We start from the raw sequence: 24699 nt of genomic DNA on the forward strand, positions 1-24699 counted from the left end.
ATAGCAGAGCCGAACTCACAGTAACATGGAGTGTTTTCAGCATCTACACATATTCTTTTTTTTACTTTAAACATGCTGTCAGTGCGGTTTGTGTGTAGTGATGATGACACCCACACTCTTACCTGGGGATTAAGTTTGTGTTTGGTCGGGTAGAGCGATCGGCACATAGTTAGAACCTCACTCCCGATGTTGATTTGAGCAAGGCTTGAGGAGTATGCAAGCAGGGCAGATGTAAGACACACCCAGGGGTTCTGCTCCGTCTCCAACCTGTGTAGAGAGAGACACAGGTGTCTGAAGGTGTTCAGAAGACCAACAGACCAACACAAATACAGGCCAGTGCTAAAGATGTAATGACATGAAATAAGGATCATGAATGTTCATGTTGCACTATGAAACTTTTAATAGGAAAGTGTCTGTATAATGAAAAAGAAATCCAATCATAATTATCATGGCATATTACACGCGTGCAGCTACAAAACTGCGCATATGCTTATCTCCTGAATTCTTACAAGAAATGAGAGAAGCTTTCTAACAAACTCCACTGCCAACTGAGATAAACACAATCGTAATCAAATGCAATCGCGCACACACTGATTCCACTTATAATTGAAATTGGCCTTTCATACACAGAATGTGTTCAACAGTACTATAGATAGTAACACAATCCACAGTTACAAGGAACCTGGACAACTAAATTACATTCATTACAGTAGTAAAAAGGATACATAGACTGGCTATAAAAACTTATTTAAAGGAAAGGTTCATTAAAAAAAATGCTAAATTCTCTCATCATTTACTCGCCCTCATGTCGTTTTTAAACCCCTATGCTGCCATTTTAACACAAACAGAGAATTTCAAAGAATCTTCAGAATCTTCACCTAGACCTAGATGATTTTAACTATAAAAGCACCATAAAAGGTGCCCTAAAATGGTCTATATAACTCATGCACTGTATTACAAGTCTTCTAAAGTCATAAAACAAAATTTAAGTTGAGCTGCTACAGCTCTCAAATCACAGGCACTATGTTTGATTTAGTTGACTTAAATCATACAAAGCTATCGTATGACTTCAGAAGATTATAGCATATGAAGCATAGACCACTTTTATTATGTTGTTCTTTTTCTTTTCTGCAATTTAACTGGTCACTAAGATTTGACAAAATTCTCATATTGTATTTCATAGAAAAACAACAGCAAGTTTAGAACGACATTAGAGTAAATGAATAATGACATCATTTTCAGTTTTTTACTGTCTTATCTATAGAGACCTTATGAATATAAATTAAAAGTACCACCATAACTTCGATTTCAACTCTTGTTAGGAGAATAATTTAAGGAACAGTTCACCTAAAAATGAAAATTCTTTTTACTCACCCTTGTGCCGTTCTGAAACTGTATGGCTTACTTTCTTCTGTGCAACAGCAAAGATGTTTTAAAGAATGTTGGTAGCCAAACAGTTCTGGTGACCATTAATTTCCATTGTATGCACAAAAGAATAATCTTCTTTTATGTTCCAGAGAAGAAAGTAAGTCATACAGGTTTGAAATGACATAAAGGTGAGCAATCGACAACAGAACTATCCCTTTAAGACTCTACAAGCAAAGGTTCTACTGAATGAAAACTGTTGAGCTCTAATGGGAAAAACATTAGAGATAATTTAAAAGGATCATGGTGTGGCCAGTGTTATGTATCCTCTAAGAAAAGGCTGCCACCCAGAACTCTGCGGTGTGTCGATTTCAATTGATTTCCATTCGGATGGCCTTTTCTGGGACTTACTAAAGCAAGACAGAATGAGGAGCGACAAGACAGGTGTTCAGGAGACAGCAAATGTGCCGTCTGAATCTTAAGTGATGATACACACAAATGGCGCACATGGTCACATGTGAACTTCTGTGAATACATGAAAGTATAGTCAAGCTCTCCTTTATCCTCTCAACATTTGACTCCCTATCGCACTCACCTTTTGTTTAAATGCCAAAGAGCATACTGACAAACACACAAAAACTCACATTAACACACACACAAACCCTCTTTGTTCTTCTCTAAGAATGTTAATTCAAATGTCTTCATGAAACATGAAAACAAAAAAACCTCAAGCCATTTGAAAACGTGGCACAATGCATAATCAGCTGCCTTATATTCCCTGTTTCTGTCTATTGATCCGAATACAGAACAGCTCTCAGACCATCAGCGCACATTCTGGTAGCCTCGACTTTAACCTCAAAAACTCATTCAGTTATATAATACACAACAATTTACCTCATCAAACCTACAATCACACTTAATGGTCTAATAGCACTCCAACTCAAAGACATCTAATGAGAAAACGTATATATACAGTATATATATATATAGAAGGGAAAAATCTTTCTGAAAGAAAATCAAAGAACAACAGAGATTCATAAGGATATTATTTTGAAAAATAAATTCAGCTTGTGGCAAATGTATACGTATTGCATGTATACTGGTCTCTCTAAAATACATGTTTCTGATTGGTCATTCGTGGCATTCTTACAGTCAGATATTTAGTATAATGACCATTAGCTTTGACTGCAATCTCTGGCAACCAATTTCCTACATTTTTCATTACGTTTTATTTATCTGTTAAGTATCTGTGTAATTAGTGGGATAATGTAGTTTTAACTGGTCTGATCTTCTCTTAATCATCCTGTCAGGATTTATTTTGTGACAATGACCAGCTGACTGTACATTATACCTTATATAATACGTTTTTTAAGTGAATATTTAAATTGGAAATTGAGTGTCAACACCAAAGTCTCACCTGCTCTTGTCAGTGACTGGTGGCCACGCCTGTAGGAGGAGCATAAGGTGTTGAAACTCCTCCCATTTACTGCTAGACTTCAACAGTTCCAGGAACAAGGAGTTTCGCTTTTCCTCATTCTCAACATCTTGCATCTCACACTGAGAAAAAGGAAGGAAGCAGAGAGAAAGTTGCATGTCTTTTGTACTTTTCCCAGGGGAAATAAAAATGTATAGAATTAAAACAAAACGGAAAAAGAATAAAGAGCTGTTCATTCATGACGTCTATTTGAAGGCCAATTCAGAATGCTAATTTGAATGCTAATTAAGGTTCCCTCTGGAATTACTAATGTGGTTTTAAATAGCGGTTTATGAGTCAAATTTGTGGTTAACATTACTTGAAGAGACTCACATTTTACGTATTGTTTCTAAAACATAAGTTATGCAAAACCATACTTCAAATGTTAATCTTAAAAAAGCTGTTTTAAAACAACTTACTGCATAAATATGAAATGTCTACAAAATCTCGGTACCGACAGGGATTGTAGGTGGGGGGAGTGAATGACCAGCTCTCCTTCCACAACTGAATATCATGACTGAGGTGAGACCCTTGAGCAAGGCACCAAACCCCCAACTGCTCCCCGGGTGCCCACTGCTCCGGGTGTGTGCGTGTGTGTTTGTTCACTATTCACTACTGTGTGTGTGTGTGCACTTGGATGGGATAAATGCAGAGCACAAATTCTGAGTATGGGACACCATTCTTTGCTACACTTCATGTCACTTTCCCTGTCACTTTAATATATTAATATTAAAATTAAACAGTTAAAATTAAAATTTACAGATGGAGAGAGCTGGCAGGAGAATGCACGAATAGCAGAAGGGCTAAACATGAAAAAACAAAGCAAGTGAGATAGAAGGAGAAGGAGAGAGGGCTTGAAACAGCTAGACAAGCACACACACACACACACACAGAACACAATGACTTCTGTGGCAAAAGGAGTGAATTCTCCCCTGTGGTGACCCTTATTCTTGTTCTCCTCCAAAAGAGGGAGGCGGAGAAAGAAAGTAATTAATTTCCCTTCAGTGCAACGTGAGTGCAATTTAACAGCTGAGAAAATGTCTGATTTCTGAGGGGAAAACCAAAAAAAAGTCAAAGAGCCATTCCATGCAATGGTACCAGCATGCTCCAAGAAATGACAGAAAATAGCTGACAACTCAGGGGGGCAAAAAAACAGATCAAAATGACTGTGGGTAAGAAACTTAGTTGCAGTAAAACTAAAGGATATGGCAACTGTTTTGGTTTGCAATTGTGATGAAGGTCATAAAACACGTAATATCCATCCATATGTGCCCATACACAGGTCAGTAGCATCATGTCCATTTGAACAAACACTTTTTAAAATCCTCCTCAAATTTTTAAGCCAAGTAGACTATGAATGCAACTTAAAATGCAAAAAATACATTTTCAGTTTTGTAATAAAATGTATACATAGACACAACTTGTATTCATGAACAAAAATAATTTCAAGCATTTATGCTTATGCATATAGTACCTTTCAAATGCAACATTATTTGAAACAAAATTTTTATATATGGAATGAATGAAAAGATTGCAACAATTTCATAATATTGGCATGAATGTCTCTAATTCCCACACTTCCTTTCACTCTCTCGCTGTCTCCTGTCTCACTGTTATTCACTGATGTGAAAATCAATTAAACTGACACCTCTGCCCGAGTATTTCCAACACCATAATTCCATTCAACCACCATCCTACACATTCAGACGATTAATAACCTGCCTATTAAACCCATTACAGCCAATCATGTTTGACCTACATTTATTATGATCTGAGAATAACCATTGAGGCAACACCTAAACACAGCATGCATTCCAGAAACCAATCAGTCTCTCTCCTAATTGGATAAAAGGAGTTGGCAAACCGAGGCCCTGCAGTTCACGGGCCTCCGAGGCTCTTCAGTGTTCTATTAAAATGTTTTGGTTAGAACATAAAAACAAACACATATTAATTAGCCTGAATTGTGTTTATCGTTCATATGAAATACTAACAACAATAAAGATAGCAGGCTGGGGTTTTAGCAGAGAACATTGCACTTCTCTGAGGTTAAATGAGGTTATATGTCTAATACGCTGCCAAGTTTCATCAATGTCCCTGACAATGTTCAATGTGACAAAGGTGTGTTGAAAAACTTAAAAGCTAATCAGTGACAAAGTAAGACAACAGGTCAAACGGTTCCACTGGCCTTCTGGAATTCCCCTAGGGAGACTAGTCAGTGCACACTTAGTAGATGTGCCTTAACTAGAAGAAACACTCAAGATGGTATGTGCTTAAAAGTAATACCAGACATTTCCACACTTAAAAAAATTAACCTAACATAATATAAAACTTTTTTTTTGCATACTATACAAAATATACATACATCACTTACTGTTTGTTGCTGCCATGTGTTTTGAGTTTGAGCTCCGTCAAGTTAATTCTTTATCGTCTATTTTTTATCTTAAAATCTATTTTATACACCATCATTTTCGTTTATATAACGTGTGAATATATCCCCTATTGTATTCTACAACAAAAACAATCAGAGCGCCTTGTTATCACTAGTTTTATTTTGATTTCCCGAGTCCGCTATTAGCATATAGCCCGCCGTGTGTTTCTCTGCACAGGCCCGGTGCACCGAGGACGCGATCTTCCCAGATGTCCTTCACTCCGGCGCCGGGAAACCATGGACCCTGGGTGCACCCGCACCGGAAGACGCGAGCCAGGTCCTGGGCGACGACCTCTCCCCCTCCGCCGCCTCCGGTCTTCGAGATCTCCACCCGGAACCACTTCGCTCCCCTCTGCGAGACGGAACGCGACGCTGTGATCGTCGGAGACTTCATCGTCCGGCACGTCCATGCTACGTTAGCTGAAGGTAAAGTGCACACTCACTGTTTCCCTGGTGCTCGTGTTCTCGATGTTTCTGCGCAGATACCCGCAATCCTGAAGGGCGACGAGAGCACCGGAGCGGTCGTGCTTCACGCGGGGGTTAACGACACCAAGCTGCGGCAGACGGAGACACTGAAGAGGGACTTCAGGAGCCTGATCAAGATGGTATACAGCACATCGCCCGTGACGACGGTCATCGTGTCAGGACCGTTTCCCACGTATCGACGAGGACACGAAAGGTTCAGTAGACTTTTTGCTTTAAATGAATGGTTATTGTCATGGTGTAAAGAACAGAAACTGCTCTTTGTTAATAATTGGAATCTTTTCTGGGAGCGTCCTAGGCTTTTTCGCGCTGATGGCCTGCACCCCAGCAGAGTCAGAGCGGAACACCTGTCGGACAACATCTCTAGGACGCTACGCTCCATATGACTAGTAAGCCAAATCTCAAATAACTGCCCTGATGACTTGTGTTCTACCCGCTTAAATGATAGAAGTACTTGTGCTGTCCAATCTATAAAGACTGTGTCTGTTCCCCGAATAGTGAGGTCAAAATATAAATTTAATGCAGGATCTAGAAAAAATCTTATCGTGATTAAACCAGAAAAATGTAAAATAAAGGGCAGAACTATTGTTCCAGCCACCAAAGATATTCACAAATAACCTGCCTGATTTATCTCAACTGCTCTGTGTACCCATAAGTACACATGAACTAGACGAACTACAAAATATTATTACTTACCTTTATGGCCCTTAATGGCTTAGCTCCTGCGTACCTAACTAGTCTTCTACCACGCTACAATCCATCACGCTGCAACCCTGCAAGGAACAAGCGTTTTGAAAAATGGAACCCTAACCAAAAAACAAAACAAATGCATTAGGGTGACAAACAAAACATACATTTATTGAAAAGCTATTATTTTAAATTACTATATTGAATTAACATGAAAAAATAAAGGTAACTGGACACTTTCTGTAGAGCATATTTCAGCAGAGAAAGCAGGCTGGGGTTTTAGCAAAGAACTCTGCACTTCTCTAAGGTGCTACTTTAAATGCCTAATCTTCTGCCAAGCTTCATTGATGTCCTTGACAACGTTCTCGGGTGTAGATGGCAGGTCGAAAAACCCATAAGCTAATCGGTGACAAAGTCGAAGGGTTCCTGTGACCATCTTCCCCTTTCAAATGCGGAATTCCCCTAGAGAGACTAGTCAGTGCGCACACTTAGTAGAATATATGCCTAAACCAGAATCAATGACAGCGTGTGCTAAAAGCAAAGCCAGACAGACCACACTATAATCACCCACACACACTTCTGAGAGAAAGAATGAGAGAGACAGGGAGGTTAGAAGAGGACAAAATATGGAATAAAGCGGGTCTGTTTCACTGAACTACGTCCACGCACATCAGCGCGAGGGCAGGAGGGAAAGATGAGAATAAAATAATATGACATTCTCCGCCCTCCCATATCCCATCATCCTTTAAAACACACCCCAGGGGAGATGAAGAGAGCCCGCGCTGGTGCAACCATTCTCCCTGCTTCAGAGCATCTGCCCACGCTGCCAAAAGACAATCTGTGTGTGTGTGCGTGCGGAGGGGGATCCTTAGACAAATTGAATGAGTTTGCGGCGGTGCCATCAAGCTACGCCACACTTCAAGGCGTCCGCCCACTCCAACGCTCCCCCACCAGCAGGAAATCTACCTGCCACATGCAGAAACACAACAACTGCACATTTAAGGGTTAGTTCGGTGCGTGCACGTCCTTGTATCGAGTCCATCAATGTGGAAATTCTCATGGTGATTTGCTGTGTTGGACCAAGTTGCTCCTTGTAACTCGGCTGGGCTCCATCTCAGCCTGTGACAGCTAATGGTTGCCTACCTACACACATAAACATACCACTCCAACCGTGAGGAGCTTTTAGTTAAATAGAACCAAATAGTAAAAGGCTGCCTGTGGAAAGAATAATCATTTTGAAGGAAATATAAAGGCCTCATCCATTTAAACGCAAAAAGAGCAGACAGTTAGCAAGACGGCATTGACAGTTGCGGCTCTCTGGATGCTGTAAATATCAGAGATGGCTGGCTGGTAATTACCAGCCTTTAGCTGGACAGAAAAACAGCGGTCCCTTTTGTTTTACGGCATGCTCGTACTTCAATGGCTACAAAGCTTCTAATCTGTCAGGCTGGCACTGGGAAGGAGACAGGAAGTAGTGTTGCTGAGGAGGAGATGGATCTCTATTGATCACTGTAGTATTTAGGCACTATAAGTGCACAGTGACAAGCCGAATCCGCTTGTACTTGTGACTGTAGTTATATTTAGACATGCTAGCTAACCCAAATGTACTTGCAGGCTTATGAATAGGATTACACATCAATGCACATGCATAAACAATTGGACATGCATGTGCATACACACACATTCACAAACTGTCTGACAAATTGATCTGAGAGGAAACAGACGGCCACTCATTATGGGGAGGAGCGAAAGAGAAGTAAAAAAGGTGGGCGTAAAGAGAATTCCAGGGCATAAACACCAGCTCTCTTTTTCTGAAAGGAAGAGTACAGAGCAGATCTCTCTATCAGAGAGAAAACAGCAGAAGACGGGCAGCTGCACAGAACTCCCACGTTAGCCTGTGGCGGTTAGTTCAGGTCCTGGATTCTGATAGGTTAATAGAGCTTCCAGTCATGCTAAAATACATTTAGATGATGATGAGTTTTAATGAGTTTGGATGGATCTATGTGGAGTTCAAGACCAAAACAATACTGGACTCATCAACAGCACCGCAACAGCTAAAGTCTGTCTACACTGGATGCAAAAAAGTGACCGTTGCAAATCATTCGAATTTTGTGTCAGTACATCATAAATAGAACAAGGCAACAGTTTACTGTCGGGGATTTGTTGTGTCACATGTGCCGCATCCAGTGTAGACAGCATCACTGATTATAATGGGTTCTACAGTATTTTGTCACGCCACGCTGCGCCGCTCGCATCCGGTGCACACACGGTGTAATTCAGTTCTGTGTGTCTACGGTTCATTGCTGCAGCTCAACATGTCCATGTGCACTAACCAAAAGTAAACCCGCATATGCAAGTCATCAGTACTGTATATCCAGAGTCAGTGTGTGTATTTAGGCAGCTTACACTGGAAAAATTCAGGTCGGCCCTGTTAGGATTAGATCACAAGTCTTTTCAAGGCATAACTACAGACGCATAGTACCTCTGGCCTCCTACCTGGCCAAAGTCAATTACAATGATCAGCAATTTTCTGAGACTGATCTCCAGTCCGTGCCATCGGGCAAGAAAACAGCCGAGAAAGCGAGAGAGAGAACAGATATCTAAGAGCTCGACCAAACCAGGCAGATGTGGCTCAAATAAAAACAGACATTTCATCTTCCTCTGATTTCCTCTCCATATCACCACTCTGAAAAGCATGTGCAGACAGAATACGAGGAAATGAATAATAAATAGCTTATGCATAATTAATAAATTAAGGCCATCCTGAGCTCAGAGCAAGGAGGAGATGCAGGAGCCCTTAAAAGGGATTACTCCATAATTAACATCTTGTTTTTCTATTTATCAAACGAAAGGGATTCGTGGTGGAACTGTGTACACTTCAGACTCCGCTGGGTCGTGGACTGAGGATGAAACAGTTAGGAAGAGGACAGACTCAGATGGGCCTGAACATCAGAGGAAGGGTGAACCATGTGATGACTGCAAACACATCTTTCAGCTAAAAACAGAGGGAAATCCTAATGCACCTTTCAAGGGCTCTAACTCCTGGATGTGTTCTGCAACATGTCTATGAATCCCTTTATTAGACCAGTATGAATTTACATGCTAGGCTGGTTTATGCTGGACAGATAGTGCTGGTCACGTGCAGACATACCCAGCATAGACATGGTTTTCAAAAGCAAAAATAAAATAAAATAAATAAATAAATAATTGTTATTATTGTCGTTGTAAAAAGGATTAGTAAATATAATTTTTCAGACACCCTTAAAGCTAATAGAAATGTGTAAATACAATTATTAATAAAAATATTACACATTATTGTTTATTTTAAAATACATAAAAACATTTATTTTAATAATATATAAATATAGACACTATCTTAATTTCTTTGACATTTATTATTCAGGATAATTTATAATGTAATAATGATTTTCATTTATGATTTACTTGTATAATTAAATGAATAAATAAACATTTAAAAATAAAAATAATTTTATAGTTGGGGACCAATTCTCAATATTGACTAGTTACTTATTAACATGAATATTACCAACACATTGGCTGTTTATTAGTACTTATAAAGCACACATTAATGCCTTATTCTGCATGACCATATTTTAGATACCTTAAAAGGTGCAGTAAGCGATTTCTGGAAAATGCTTTTGATATTTGAAATCACCAAAACAAACACGCCCCTACCCAAAAGGACTACACCCCTATCTTGATGTCTCCGCCCCCAAATTCATGCACACGCTATACAACACAGGCAATGATTAAAGGGGTTATAGCAATCACTAAAATAGGAACCAAAAGGAAAAAAAAACAAAATATTAAGAGTATGCTATCTTACTTTTCCAACACTTGAAACGGACAGTGCAGAAGGTTTAATCGCTCCAGGCTTATAAGGTGTGGAAATAAATGTCTCTTTATCATAGCTTAAACGAAGGAAAATAATAATGCAAATGAACAAACAAGTGAAGATGACACACGAGTATATTCAAGCAAAGCATATCTTAGTTCTATTCACTACTGAGAAGAAATAAAGCAAACACGGCATCCGTTTTCAGGTCTTCCCACTCTTTAAGGTCTGTTCAGCGCTGGAAAGCTCTCCGATATTAACGCGGGTCCTACCTCTTGCCTGACTGTAAATGACCATTTCCTCTTTTGTATTTTCTATGTCATTTCTCTCTTTCCATAATCGTTCTGCTAATGTTCCTCTTGTACACTGAGCTCTCTCTCCTTCCCTATCATGAGTGCATATGCCCCATACTGCTGATTGGCTAAAAGTGTTTTTGGTGCTCGTTCCGATCCATTTTTCAACAGTGTTTTTCAAAAATAGCTTACTGCACCTTTAATCCTACCCTATACCTAAACTAAACAACAACCTTACTAACTATTAATAAGCAGCAAATTAGGATTTTATTGAGGCAAAAGTCGTAGTTAATAGTCAGAATTGGTCCCCAAAACTAAAGTGTGAACAAACAATAAAAAAATAATAATAAAAATAATTAGTAAAATAAATATTTATACAGATATGACCTGAATCAGACTCAAACTTTGGTTGCACATAAGTGTGTGTGAGCCAGGTCTGTTTCTGACTGAAAAGTGCTATTTTTTTATACATTGCTATTAGGCAAGAACCCCATCTTGGTTCTGTGGCTCAAGGGGCCTATAAGGTCAGTGTTGAGTACAACTCATTCTTTTCATTCACTGAAGATGGAGTGATGTCACAGGAGGGATGAAAGACAAGTATGGAAATGGTGAGCAGATGGAAAGAAAGCAAGAAAGAGGACTTGGCTGGCCTTTGGAAGAAGTATAAATGTCTTATTAATATTCATTGACCTACTGCCTAACTTCCATCGTTTCCCCTGTGCCCTGGCTAAGAAGTGATAGAGGTCGTTCGGTTTAAAAAGGCAGGAGAGGAAGGGATGGGGAGGAGAGAGGAAGGACAGAATAAAGAGACATAAATGTAGGAGCCAATTAAGAATACCCAGTGCATAAGAACAACTGAACATCTGTATCCATAGGAGGGAGATTTTCAGGTAATGCCGACACACACCAAATCCTTTTTTGCTCCATACAAAGACGGCGGCTCCCGGCTGGAGGGCCCTTGAGTTTCTAAAGAATGATACTCCAGGGCGTAATCTCCATACCTCTTCAGCAGCCTGTGATGTGCGCTCTAGCATGGCACTGCATGCTTATGTCAGTAAATGCATGATGTGTGTGTCAGCGCAAAAGTGTGTGTCAGCATGTCTGCACGCAAAAGCCGAAGGGATCTGATGTCTGTGGATCTGTTTGGAGCTTTGGTTCCGAGACTTTACAAAGATGATGCAGCGAGAATATAAAAAGAAGGTCTAGCAGCTACAATGTATGGGCTGGATCTGGTGATACAGAAAATACAGGAATTTTCCTGCACTGAAAATATAGAGTTAACAAATGACCACTGTATATAAAATACTGATTGCTATTTCTATAAACATATAGCTTTGTGTATTTAGCCTAATGTCAATGCATTGGGTTACACAAACTATGCAATGTGAACCACACTTACAAAAATCAGGCGATACCAATCAGAATAAAACAACAGTGAAATGCGAGCAAGCTTTTAGCTTGATTCAACTGGTTATGATAGAAACTAGCTAAAAATATCAATCAGAAATAATGTTTGTCCAATATTTTTGAAGTGAAATGTGCATGGTGAACTTGACATTTGCTTGCAACAACCGTTAAGTCAACCAGTTAGACCAGAAAGGCTTTTTTATATGCTATTTGGACTATCAGTTGGACTAACCAATAGTAGATAGCAAGAAAAATTTGTCTGAAATTTCTATAAGCTTTAAATCTTGTCAATTATTGAAGTTTTTTGTCCAATATTAAGACTATATTAACAGCTCCAGATGCTTAGATGAGTAACTATAATATATATTTCCTGTGTAGACTACAGTTTAAACATTTGGGATCAGTAATATGTTTTTATGTTTTTGAAACAAGTCCCCTAATGTTCACCCAGGCTGCATTTATTAGACCAAAGTAAAATATTGGTCACACTTTATTTTAAAGTCAAATTCTCGCTATTAACATATCATTAACTACAACTTTTTCCTCAATCAACTCCTAATTTGCTGCTTATTAATAGTTAGTAAGGTAGTTGTTAAGTTTAGGTATGGGGTAGGATTAGGGATGTATAATATCATGCAGAATATGTGCTTTATAAGTACTAATAAACAGCCAATATTTTAATAACAGGCATGCTAAGCAACTAGTTAATAGTGAGAAGTGGTCCCTATACTAAAGTGTTACCAAAATATTATTAAAATGTAAAATAACTGTTTTCTATTCTAATATATTTTAACATGTAATTTATTCCTGTGATGGCAAAACTGAATTTTCCGCAGCCATTACTCCAGTCTTCAGTGTCACATGATCCTTCAGAAATCATTCTAATATGATGATTTGGTGCTTAAGAAACATTTCTGTAAAACTAGTGTATACATAATTATTAATTCATACAAAATGTATATTCACTATGACATAATCAACCAACTCTATGACAACTGTATAGGAAGGCTACCGACAGGCGGAAACCTCTTCAAATATTGATCCTTTTTGTTGTAAAGGCGCAGCGCAGGGCCTGTTTCCAATAACAAAATCACAAGCTTTGTCTGTCTCTCACCTGACCCAGGTCCACTGTAGCTATAATATGAAACATCAATATCCGTATCACACTGTGAGAATGCAAGCATTTGAAACTACACTTTTGCCCTCATATGCTAAAGAGAAATGTGAACTTCACTCCAGAGTATTCTTGACATGCTCCCACCTGGAAAACATGCATAATGGCATTTAATATTTCAATATTTGAATAATAAAAGTCATTTGCATTGAGATTTCAGTATCTTCCACATATTTAATTAATTATGCATGCGTATGGGAGGGGTTCGTGAATATTCAGAGAGGGGTTGAGGAGGCGTACCACTTGAGTGCACTACAAGGTTGAGTGTTTCTGTGGAAAAACGATTTGTTTTTCAGCAAACCAACAGTCATTACGTCACCAACTAACGCAGTAGGGGCAAAATTACGACATCTATGATGATCCCATCCTTTATTCACAGACCAGCCTGAAGTTTGGTTATAAGTTCAACAAGATTCTGGAAACATTCTTACATCGTGTCAAAATGAAACAAAGCCAAATGAAACACAAAGCATCAAATCACAAATGCAAATATGCCAGATAGCCCGTTTCCCTGAAACTCTCCAAAAACTTTCCACATAACTATCAAATGGGTTTTGATTAGGGATGAACAATACTAAATTTCTCCACCAATATGATAAAATGGACAGATTTTGAAAGCTGAAACTTTCTTTCTTCTCAGAAGTAAAAAATGTTCGATAAAGGGAAAAACAGTGGACCTGGAAACCCTGGCTTGAACTACATGTGATTCATAGGGCCATACAGGACCTGTGATACCTGAGCTCATGAGATTTTGTTCGACAGCCCTGAATTCTACATAAAAGGCATTTTCTACACATGCGAGTTGCAGTCTGGCATGTTTTTGATGACACCTTTGATTGACAGGATAAAATCAGCCCCGATCATCATTATTGGCCGATACATTGGTGCATGCCTAGTTTTGATTGTGCCACATGGAAACTTGCTTGATTAGGACAATGTAATAGATTCTGATCCATGTTGACATGAAGTCAACGTATTTCTAAACATTTTTGCTATTCCAGAAAATGTGTTGTTGCCCTGCTGCTGAAAGTAGACATTTGAAAATGGGTAGACTGACTATAAAGTACATATGGTGAGCAGCAACAATGAAATATGTCCATTTACACCATTACACCATCAACACCAGCCAAAAATCATTGAAACAAGACAGGATGAATCCATGAATTCATGTTGCATGTGCAAAATTCTGACTGCACCATCTGTACTGTATGTCACGCCAGAAACTGAGATTTGTCAGAACAGGCAGCATTTTTTGCAATCTCTGCCTCTGCTCAATGCTGCCTCTTAAAGGAGCTGAACCTGGTGTGGTCTACTGCTGCTGTTGCCGTGTGTTCAGAGACGCTTTTAATGATGACACTGTCTTAACGGGTGGTTGTTTTCCAGTTACCGCAGAGGTGCCAATGTTTGTTTTTCGCACCATTGTCTGTAAGCGCTAGAGACTGTTGTGCATGAAAATTTAGATTCGATTTAGATTAGAAAGATTAGCAGGTTCTGAGACACTCAAACCAGTCCAGGGAGAAATGGTGAAAATGGAATCTGGAAATGATGCGAGTCGGGCTAAAACTCACTTCAACTTCATAGGCATCACAGCTTAACCTGTTGGAACATGTTCAATGACCAATAGGCCACAATTCAAACAATGTCTAGAATGTACAATCTTAGGTAGGAAGGAAGTTGTACAATTTATGTGTTATAAAGCACAAAGTTTGTGTATTATATACATTTGCATAATTTATATATATATATACAAATTTATTTTACATTCCAAATAACATTAAAAAAACGTGCATGATTTGACAAAAAAACATTCTAAAAGATAATGAAAAAATGCCACTCATTCTCTTTCTTTCTCAGCGTCTCTTAAGAATGCTTGCATTTCAGCTCAGTGAAGCAGATTATGGCAATTAAGCAATGATTAAAATAATTCAAATGCACTACAGGGATGGTGAGAAATGTATCATTGCTTCATAGTTATCTTTTCAATACACAAAAAGCCCCCGACAGACAAGAGTGATTAGTAAAGCACTGATTTAGGTAAAAAGTGTCTTGACCACACACCAAGAACAATAAACTCAATGTACAGTCACTGCAGTGTTTTGAAATCAACACAAAACACACATACAAACACTCTCACACGCACTTATCATTCCCAATGGTCTAGATCAGGGGTAGGCAAGTTCGATCCTAGAGAGCCGCAGTCCTGCAGAGATCAGCTTCAACCCTGAAAAGAAAAGAAAAACTCACCTGCCTATAGCCTTAGTAATCCTGAAGACATTGATTAGCTTGTTCAGGTGTGTCTGATTAGGGTTGGAGCTGAACTCTGCAGGACTGCGGCTCTCTAGGACCAAACTTTATGCTTTAAGATTTTAAGTCTCAAAGTCAATGCTAGAAAGAAAAAGAGAGCCAAATAAAAAAACAAAAACACCCAGTTTTACCTCACCCGCTGCAATGCATTGCAATCCTCTTTCTTGCTTGCTTTTTTCAGTTTCTTGTGGAGTAGACCCTTTTTTGCTATGCACCACTTAGCTAGAAAATTATCCATAGGAAAGCCCATAAAACTATATTAGAGGAAGAGATAAAGAGAGAGAGAGCTTGACCTAATCAGTAAATGGACAACGCTCTACATAAGACTGACTTTCCAAAGCAATCTTGTGTTTATTTTTATACAGCATTTTTTAAAATAATAGTTTTTCGCCTTTAGACAAAAAAAAAAACGTTATTTTTAATGATAAAAATAATAACAATAATAATTGTAAAAATGTTTAAAACTTTAACAGAACAAACTTTAAATAAACACTGAAACATTCAGAAAAAAAATTCATAAAATATATACAAAATAACATCTATATGTAAATTCCAATACATAAATAAATAAATAATAAATTAATAAACAAATAAGTTTTTTTTATGGCGTTCAGCTTTTTCAAATGTGCAATCCTCAGAATACTATGGTGTTATTTTTCGAGTATAATATAATATAATATAATATAATATAAAATATAATACAATACAATACAATTTTCATTGCTGTTAACTGCATGAAAGTGGCACTAAACCTTTACTAAAATTTAGACATATTAGCTAGAGATATGTGACAATAAACATGCCACTACTAGTCATGTGACTAGTTCAGAACACGATGCATCAAGCCACTGGACAAACCTGAACCTGCATCACCACAGCTCCAACAAGACTCCACACCTGTTCATATCCAGTGATATGGAATTTTGTTCTTTTTTATTTATGTTTGATGAAACGCCACTTGACTCCGTTAAGCTGTGAGACCTCACTGCTGTTAACATGATTGTATGTGATTAGCTGTTCAGGCAGACCCTTACAAAGGCAGAATGTGCTCCTCTTAGCTTCAGAGGAAAAGAGAGCGAGTGAGATGAAGAACACAGACAGAAGTACCTGGAGCATAATTAAATATTAAGTCAGCTCTTTGATTTATGCAGAGCCAGAAGCAAGAGATTACCCTGTGCTCTCAATGTACAGCTGATCCAAATCCCAGCGCTGGGGGACTGGAGTTTGATATTCTGATCCTGTCTTAAAAGGACAGACATTCAGATGAAGGTCTCTACAGAGAGGGACACGCAATCACACTTACACCATAGAGGAGAAAACGGATATCTACCTTGATCAAAGAAGGTAGAAAACCAAATGAGCTGCCTAAGCCTGTCCAGAGTCCGTAAATGAAGTTGTAAACTCAGCTTAGACAGGACCGATCATAAAATCTAGTACTTTTGCTTTGCTTTTTCTCATGGTGTAGTATTCAGAAACTGTAGATCTACAAACTGAAAGTTACTTACAATTTAAAGTAGTTAAACTACAATGAAGCCCTTTTGAAAATGCTACAAGTTAACAACATGTGTACACTAAAAATAACTATTTATAGAAGAATATTTTAGGTAAGAAGATGACAAATTCTTACAATCAGAGCAGTTTATCAAGCACATAAACCAGGTTTTTTTCCAAACTGCAATCGGTTTGTGAGCATTTGCAAGTCTAATAATTAAATCATAAAAATGTAAAATTAAACTAAATATAATTTGAAATAAATGCAATGTATATTTGAAAAATTTCCCTCTATATTTTATTTTTTTTTACCTTTGTTTATTAAAATTAAATTAAAATCTTAGGGTGTAATTCAAATAAATGTATCAGATTTTGGAGTTTGAATGACAGAAATTTGGGAATCCCTGACAAACAATGGGGATCTCAATTATGGTGCCCACTGTAGATTAAACAAACTGATGCATTTACACAAAACACAACTTTCATAAGAGACAAGGACAATGAGTTTGTTGATTATAGCCTTGAGGTGTGGTCGCATTTTGTTGTCACTGTTCTGCAAATGTTCACAGTTGAAATTGGGTATTTTCATAGGAGTAAGAGTTTCATAGGAGTATGTGCAAACAGGAATTTTGGTTAAGGTAAAAGATTTCCCCACGCAGATTTCACAACGGGTTCAAGTTTGTCATGCAAATTCCTCACATTGACTAATAGACAGCAGCTTGGTTTGAAAGTGACTTCTGTGTGAGCTGTGCTTTTTTCACTGATACACTACTGACTACTGCCTTTTTTTTTTTTTGTACAAAATTTTGCAGAAATTTCTCAATAGTTGTGATGTCATAGTCATCATAATTTCTAAATGAATCTTGCAGTACTAGGGGCATATTGAACTCTTAGAACTAACAGTATGTCATAGTATGCTGACTGTACTTTCCATGATTTCCATACCCCGCCCCCCCCTAACCATTATAACTCTTGGCCATCCTTGCAGCCACATACAGTATGAGCACATGCTAATGGAGCTCCAGGCCAAGGACGGAGGTCGTTGATGGATCACGGCTGTCTGTGTGTGATGAGGTGCACATAAAACCCACTGTATCTTCTCAGCATTGGCATAAATCTGTCAGAGGTAAAACAGTTTCCAAATATAGCCCAGGTTCAGTGTGCTCTTGATTCCTGAGACCATTACGTCAAAGCTGAGTCACCTTTAAGACACTGAACACCTGAAATCAAACCTCTGGAAACCTGAACTCAGACCTGCTTAATGTCATGTACACAAGTAAGACATGTCATGTACACAAGTAGGACATGCTCCTGGATCAAAAGCCTTTGTTGTACCTGGAACAACAACCAACAAGTGCTCTATGATTTTAGGAGCAAGGTAAGGGCCTGGAACAACACTGTTCCCAGTCCAAAGTGCCGTCAGACCGTTGGGAGAAGGACCGTACCAGTGCAAGCTTGGCAAGGTGGAAATGACAAATTGTACACTCTCTGATCTTGTGAACTTCACGATTGACAGGAATGTTGTTGCAGGACCAACCCAATCACACTGTGCCTCCTCCTGAAAGCTCCTTGTGTAACCTTTTTTAACTCACTGCGATTACTCACTGCGATTGCTTCCAACACACTTTCTTCAACCAACACTCTCTGAACTCTTACCTATCCCCCCCGACTGTGGTTTCCCTTCTAGAAGCTTTGTTTCTGTAAAAAAAGTACAAATTAAAATTCACGTCCACAAAACTATGGCTGAATAGCATAATAGCATACTACTCTTTGCTCAAGCTTAATATGGCAGAAATAGTGAGAATAGCATGCCAGTTTCTCTTCCTTCACCAATACCATAATAGACTCTTATACAATCATATACCAAGATGGTTCGTATTACTATTAATAGGAGAAACTATGGCGCGCAGTAAGTCCCGCCTTCTAAATAAAACAGCCAATCGCAAAACGGCAAAGTCATTGCGTCACTGCAGATGCCATTAGAAGCTCCGGTTCCCATAGAAACAGTCTGTGTCCTGAGAAATGCTTGGGACTACACATGTGCATTGGCTTGACAAACCTCAAATATACTTTTTAAATGATATTTCAGGATAAGAAACATTTATGGAAGCGTTTATGTCAAATTGTATTGCCGATTTGAAATAAGATATTATTTAAATGTGAATTTGGCAAGCAGTCTTTGAGATTTTAGTATTTCCCCATTCAAGTGGATAGGAATAGGTTGTGCATGCCCGAAATAGCTACCCAGAGGCATCGCAAATATGGCCACTGAGTGAATTTACTTTTCTTGAAAGGGGCTTTGATATAAAGTCAACAAAAATAGAATGCTAGAAACTAGAGGAATTTCAAGAAATTAGAAGCAAGAGGAACTCTCACTAAGACCTTGGAAAGTTAATGCAGGAGAGTACGGCAAGTGAAACTTACTGACATTTGAAGCCTGTGAAGGGGGAGATGATGTAAGCGTTGCCCCGGGCTGTGCCGAGGAGGCGGGGCTAATGACAGAGGAGAGTGACACGTGTGAAATACAAGCGCGCTCGTGACAGACCGGAGCTGACACACTGCCAGTGGGTCTGATGTCACATCATGCTGACATTTTGAAGACACACAAATGTGTGTGTGTGTGTATGTATGTGTGTCTGTGTGATATTTTGTAGGAGTCAGAAAATCTCAGCACACCAAAATGACACAGAATACAAACACACTTACATGAATAAATAATTTGCAAGTGCAAATATGACATATAGGTACATGTGACACTGAAGACTGGAGTAATGGCAGATGAAAACTCTGTTTTGCCGTCAGGGATAAATTACATTTTAAAGTATATTAAAATAAAAACAGTTATTTTAAATTGTAATATTTCATAATATTACCGTTTTGACACTATTTTGGATCAAATAAATGCAGCCTTGGTGAGCATAAGAGATAAACTAGGCAACTTAACTAATTGACTAGTATCTAACAGGAAGGCTTCAATGTGGTGCATTTAGCTCTTTCTCTGTAATTAACAAACAGCCAAATACACACACACACACACAATCACATACACAGCTGGATAAAGACATTAAAACAGCACTGCTAAACATGGGCATATTAAAGCATGCACTCCGGGGGGAAACGAAGACCTTGTTTTAATGACCACATTAACCCCAGTCATTAAGCTTGTCTACGGTTAAACACACACAAACACACACACCATCCCCGTTTAACCTAAATACTGACGGCTTCTTAACATGACAAATGAGTCCAGATTATCAAGTCAAGGGACCATGGCAACGATAACACCCCATGTCTGATCCCAAACACACATGTGTACACACGCCAGCGTCCTCAAATTCATTTGCACTCATTACATCAATAACTACTTCAGAACACAAGTAAACAAGGGAGTCTGGGACACAGATAGCTGCCAAATGAAGATTCTCAATTCAGACTGACAAAGCTGCTGTCCTCTGCCAAGCGAACACTAAGCACTCATAGGGATTGTGACATTTTGTTGCCGTTAGGCTAAGACGGATGGCTAAAATTAAGAGACAAAAATCCACCGCCGTGTGCCACCGGGATGAGGATCTGAACACAAGTCACTGCGTTGCCAAAGGGGTAGATATCGTTTACATAATGCAGGCAGAAATTGCCAGGGAAATGCAGATAAGGCAGGCCATTTCAATCAAATTTCTTTTAGAAACATTTGGGTGAGGTCAAATACATTTATGAGAGAATTTGCCATTTTAATACGTTGTTCTGGAGAAGTTCATGACTTGTCAAACAAGACATTCGATAGCAGCTTATTAGACAACCACAAATTACTATCGTCAGTGCCACAGAATGAGAACTTAAAGGGGTGGTTGATTGCGATTTCACTTTTTTAACGTTAGTTAGTGTGTAATGTTGCTGTTTGAGCATAAACAATATCTGCAAAGTTACGAAGCTGAAAGTTCAATACAAACGGAGATATCGTCTTTTAAAATTCTGGCAGTTTAATGCCTACAAAAACGAGCGGTGTGGAATAAAGGTAAATTATGTGAAAAATAATGTTTTTTAAAAAAACGAAGCATTAACACATGTTAGACTGCACCCCATAAACACAATCAAGCCTAGAAAAAAAACACTGAACCACCCCTTTAAGCCATGAAAGGCCTTGACTGCTTGACAGCATCTGTAATATCTGATTGACCACAGATTGGGTGTCACTTTCTTGATGGGAAATCATTAACAGGACAATCAATGATAGAAAAAGCAATAGACAAATGCAACAATCAATCTTTTTGCAATCACATATCACATAATAATTATGTGGTAACAGTTTTACAATGTTATGGTTCAACGAGTTTATGTATTACTGTAGATATCATAATTTAACAATAAACAACTTTTTTTTTTTTACATGATTTAATCATTTATGTTAATTTATACATATAATATTGTCCATGTTTAATTCATGTTCATTTGAAATACATAAACTAATAGTAATTTATAAAACTTGAAATGCTAAAATGTGTTGGTATATGTAGAAATTGAAATGAATATTGTTAAATAATAAATACTGTAAATAACTGCTGTTCACGATACTATTTATTTTAAATTCTATAATTATTAATTAGTGCAATATTCATTATTCACAATATGGTTTTATTTAGCAGCAGTTTTAAGTGCATCAAGTTCACATTTGTGTCTGGATCGCATTACTTCGCAAATATATAGGCCTAACCTACAGCTACAAAAAACTGCTTAGGGAAATTTTTTTTTTAAACATATAAATATAGAAAATCTATACCTCCCTATCTGGAACCCCAAAGTTCAGAGTTGATCTAGAGGTTCACTAGAATAAACTCAAAGATCCTATGTATAGGAGTTACCTGTTTTGAGTGTAGAGGGGGAACAAGCAGTCGAGTTGACTGTCAAGGCAATTTGTTAAAAAGAAGAGAAAAAGTGCAACCTCAACTTGGCAGCAAAAACAAAAAAAATCCCGGCTCTATAGAATTTCTCTACAGCTACAATGATTTCTGCTGAGGGTAAGTATGTGTCATTTTTATAGGGAAACCCGTCAGCAATTAAACCTGATGAATGTAATTGAAAGAGTTATCACATTCCACTGACAGTTAGTGAATGAGACAAAAAGTCCAACCGCTCTCATTCTGTCTGCGATCAAAGTCATTTCCTCAATCAGACAACCGTGCAATAACCATCCCGGCGCTTTCCATTGCTCACACGCGCTGCTTCTTCCTCTTTCTATGAGCTTTGACGTTTCCTCTTGTTGATTTTCAAAGGACGGCCCCTATTCCGCTTTGATAAAGTTCAATAATGCTACCTCATACATCAGGGAGATAAACACCACTGCAATGCCGAATAAGTAAACAACAACAGAGAATATACAGCTCAGCAAAACATGCAACAGAACAAACAGATGCGAGACCTGAAACGCAGCTCCTGCTTGGCAGTAGTAAAGTCGCGGTTGCTATGGTGCTGGGCAGAGCGGGCCGGTGTGTGAGTTAGGAGATGATAAGTTTGGGATACAGGGGGTAGAAGTGTTATATTAACAGACACACACGCGCGCACAATCATGTGGGCCTGAACAAGCACACTACAAAAACAGACAAAAGCAAAAAATACCCAGGTATTGACATAAATAAAGACACACGTACACCTGGGGCTACCAGTTGATAACCAGACTCTGTGGCTTGTGATGTAAACCAGCGTCCGCTTCTCAGCAGACAGACATGCAACGACAGCGATCCGTGGCCTGATGCCCATCGCTCAGAGCGAACAGGCCCGGCTCAGCAATCCCAATCAGGATTTAGGCATCTGAGTATTCGAGGACTCCACGCCTCAGTGAAATAGAGCCAAACCTCTTTCCCTTCCCTCAATCTGTTCTTTTTAATTACTCCTCCTCCTTCAGGGCATGACTTCTCATTAAGACTCCCCTCATTTCCTTTCCTTTTTCAGATCACAATAAAGACACAATCAATTCATTTCATTGAGAAAAACAAAGCTATTGCCAACATTGGAGACCCTGTGATAATCTGTGGAATTAAAGGTTAAACTTCATTCTTAATGTTCAACATGTTCTAAACTAGTCAAATCCAAATCCATGACATGCCAAAAATGGCTCTTTCCAACCAATATAAGCTTGATATTCTGTTGTTTACCACTAAATAACGCTAATCAAGGACTGATGGGAAACTGGAACTACTTACAGCAATCTTGAGGGGCTCTTTTGCTTTAAACCCCTGAATACTGAAAGTTGCATTTAATTTTTCTATTAAACAATTGGCGGAGTAATCCTCTTAAAATGAAACCAAACATCTGATAGCGTCTGCTTATATAAATATTCATTTGCATGATTAAAGTTTAGTGAAAGAATGGATTATGTGATTCGGTGGAAAATGGATTAACAGCATGTATTTTTGTAATGTGTGTTGAGTGAGATGAGGTGACTCTTCACTTTATGACAGAAAACTAACTAAAGAACTATTATGGAGGCATATTAATGAGAGAAGTCTTTGATTCTGTCATAAATTTTGTCTGTTCATCCATGCATCTGTTCAATCATCCATCCATTCATCTATTTGTCCATCCATCCATCCATCCATTTGTCTATCTGTCTGTCCATCCATCCATCCATTCGTCCATCCGTCTGTCCATCCATCCATCCGTCAATCCATCCATCCATCCTTCCATCCATCCATCCATCCGTCCGTCCATCCATCCACTCTTTTAGAGATTAGATTCCTTGTTACATGAAGCCTCATTTCTTCTTTTAAACATTAAGAAAATCTGTTTTAATAATTCACTTTTAAAAAATGTATAAACAAGATCCCTCTACCGCAGGCGGATCTGAGTGGCAATAAACATTATAATTCAATTATGTTCTGCTAGTATATTTATCTGATCTCTTTGACTTTTGTAAACCAAAAGTTTAGCAAGGAAAATCAGAAGGTCATTCTCCTAAGAAGAACACTGACAGATTTAGACAGAATTGCTTCTTAGTTCTGCTATATATTAAATTCTTGAATTTACTCCAGCTTCACTGGTACATACAAACAGAGAACACCACATAAAACGGCAGAATGACATGTTCACATCCCCAAAACAACATGAGGTGAGGCCAAAGAGCATGGCTAAGAAGGCAATCGGTAATCCCTGGACCAAATACATCTCATTCCTTCACACACACACTACTACTGTACATGTACGAGAATAGTGAAGCAATTCCTATAAGCACATGCTAACTCGCAAAGGGCTGCGCTGTAAAATGAGATTACATTCACAGTGCCTCACAGAGGAAATAAGCTAATACTGAGTCAGAGATGTGGGAATGTAATAATATTTATGTGTGAAGTGTAAATCGTGTTTTGTGCCAGTGTGGGTATATGCATATTTTTCACCTTTCTGTTTGGCCAGCAGGCTTTCAGAACTGCTTGGCTCCTGAAGAACACCAGCAGGTGGATGTCTTCATCGCTGAGGCTGAATGAATGTTCTAGGATCTGCAGGACCTCAAGTCGGGGTCGTACAGGTTTAGAATCGTCCCCACAAAAAGGTCGTAACCATGCCAGCATGTCCTCAGATGTTACCATATTCCCACTGAAATAAAAGAATATTAACATTAAATAAAATCAGAATATATATGTATATGTATATATATATATATATATACACACACACATGTGTATATGTGTGTATGTATATATATGTGTATGTATGTATATATATGTGTGTGTGTGTGTGTGTGTGTGTCTG

The 24699-nt window shown here is 38.4% G+C and overlaps 1 protein-coding gene across 2 annotated transcripts in view; it reads right to left on the reverse strand.

Annotated features, from left to right (window-relative positions):
- Positions 1-24699, reverse strand: part of nbas (NBAS subunit of NRZ tethering complex) — a 145995-nt gene that overhangs the window by 14248 nt on the left and 107048 nt on the right. For both annotated transcript variants that reach the window (XM_016536040.1, XM_016536039.1), the window contains exons 48-50: positions 24348-24543; positions 2783-2922; positions 123-267 (exon numbers count right to left, since the gene is read on the reverse strand). In XM_016536040.1, the coding sequence (XP_016391526.1) occupies positions 123-267; positions 2783-2922; positions 24348-24543 (481 nt within the window). The remainder of the gene's footprint in view (positions 1-122; positions 268-2782; positions 2923-24347; positions 24544-24699) is intronic.

Source organism: Sinocyclocheilus rhinocerous, unplaced genomic scaffold (genome assembly GCF_001515625.1).
Source record: "Sinocyclocheilus rhinocerous isolate Xijiao unplaced genomic scaffold, SAMN03320098_v1.1 scaffold605, whole genome shotgun sequence".
Classification (NCBI taxonomy): Eukaryota; Metazoa; Chordata; class Actinopteri; order Cypriniformes; family Cyprinidae; genus Sinocyclocheilus; species Sinocyclocheilus rhinocerous.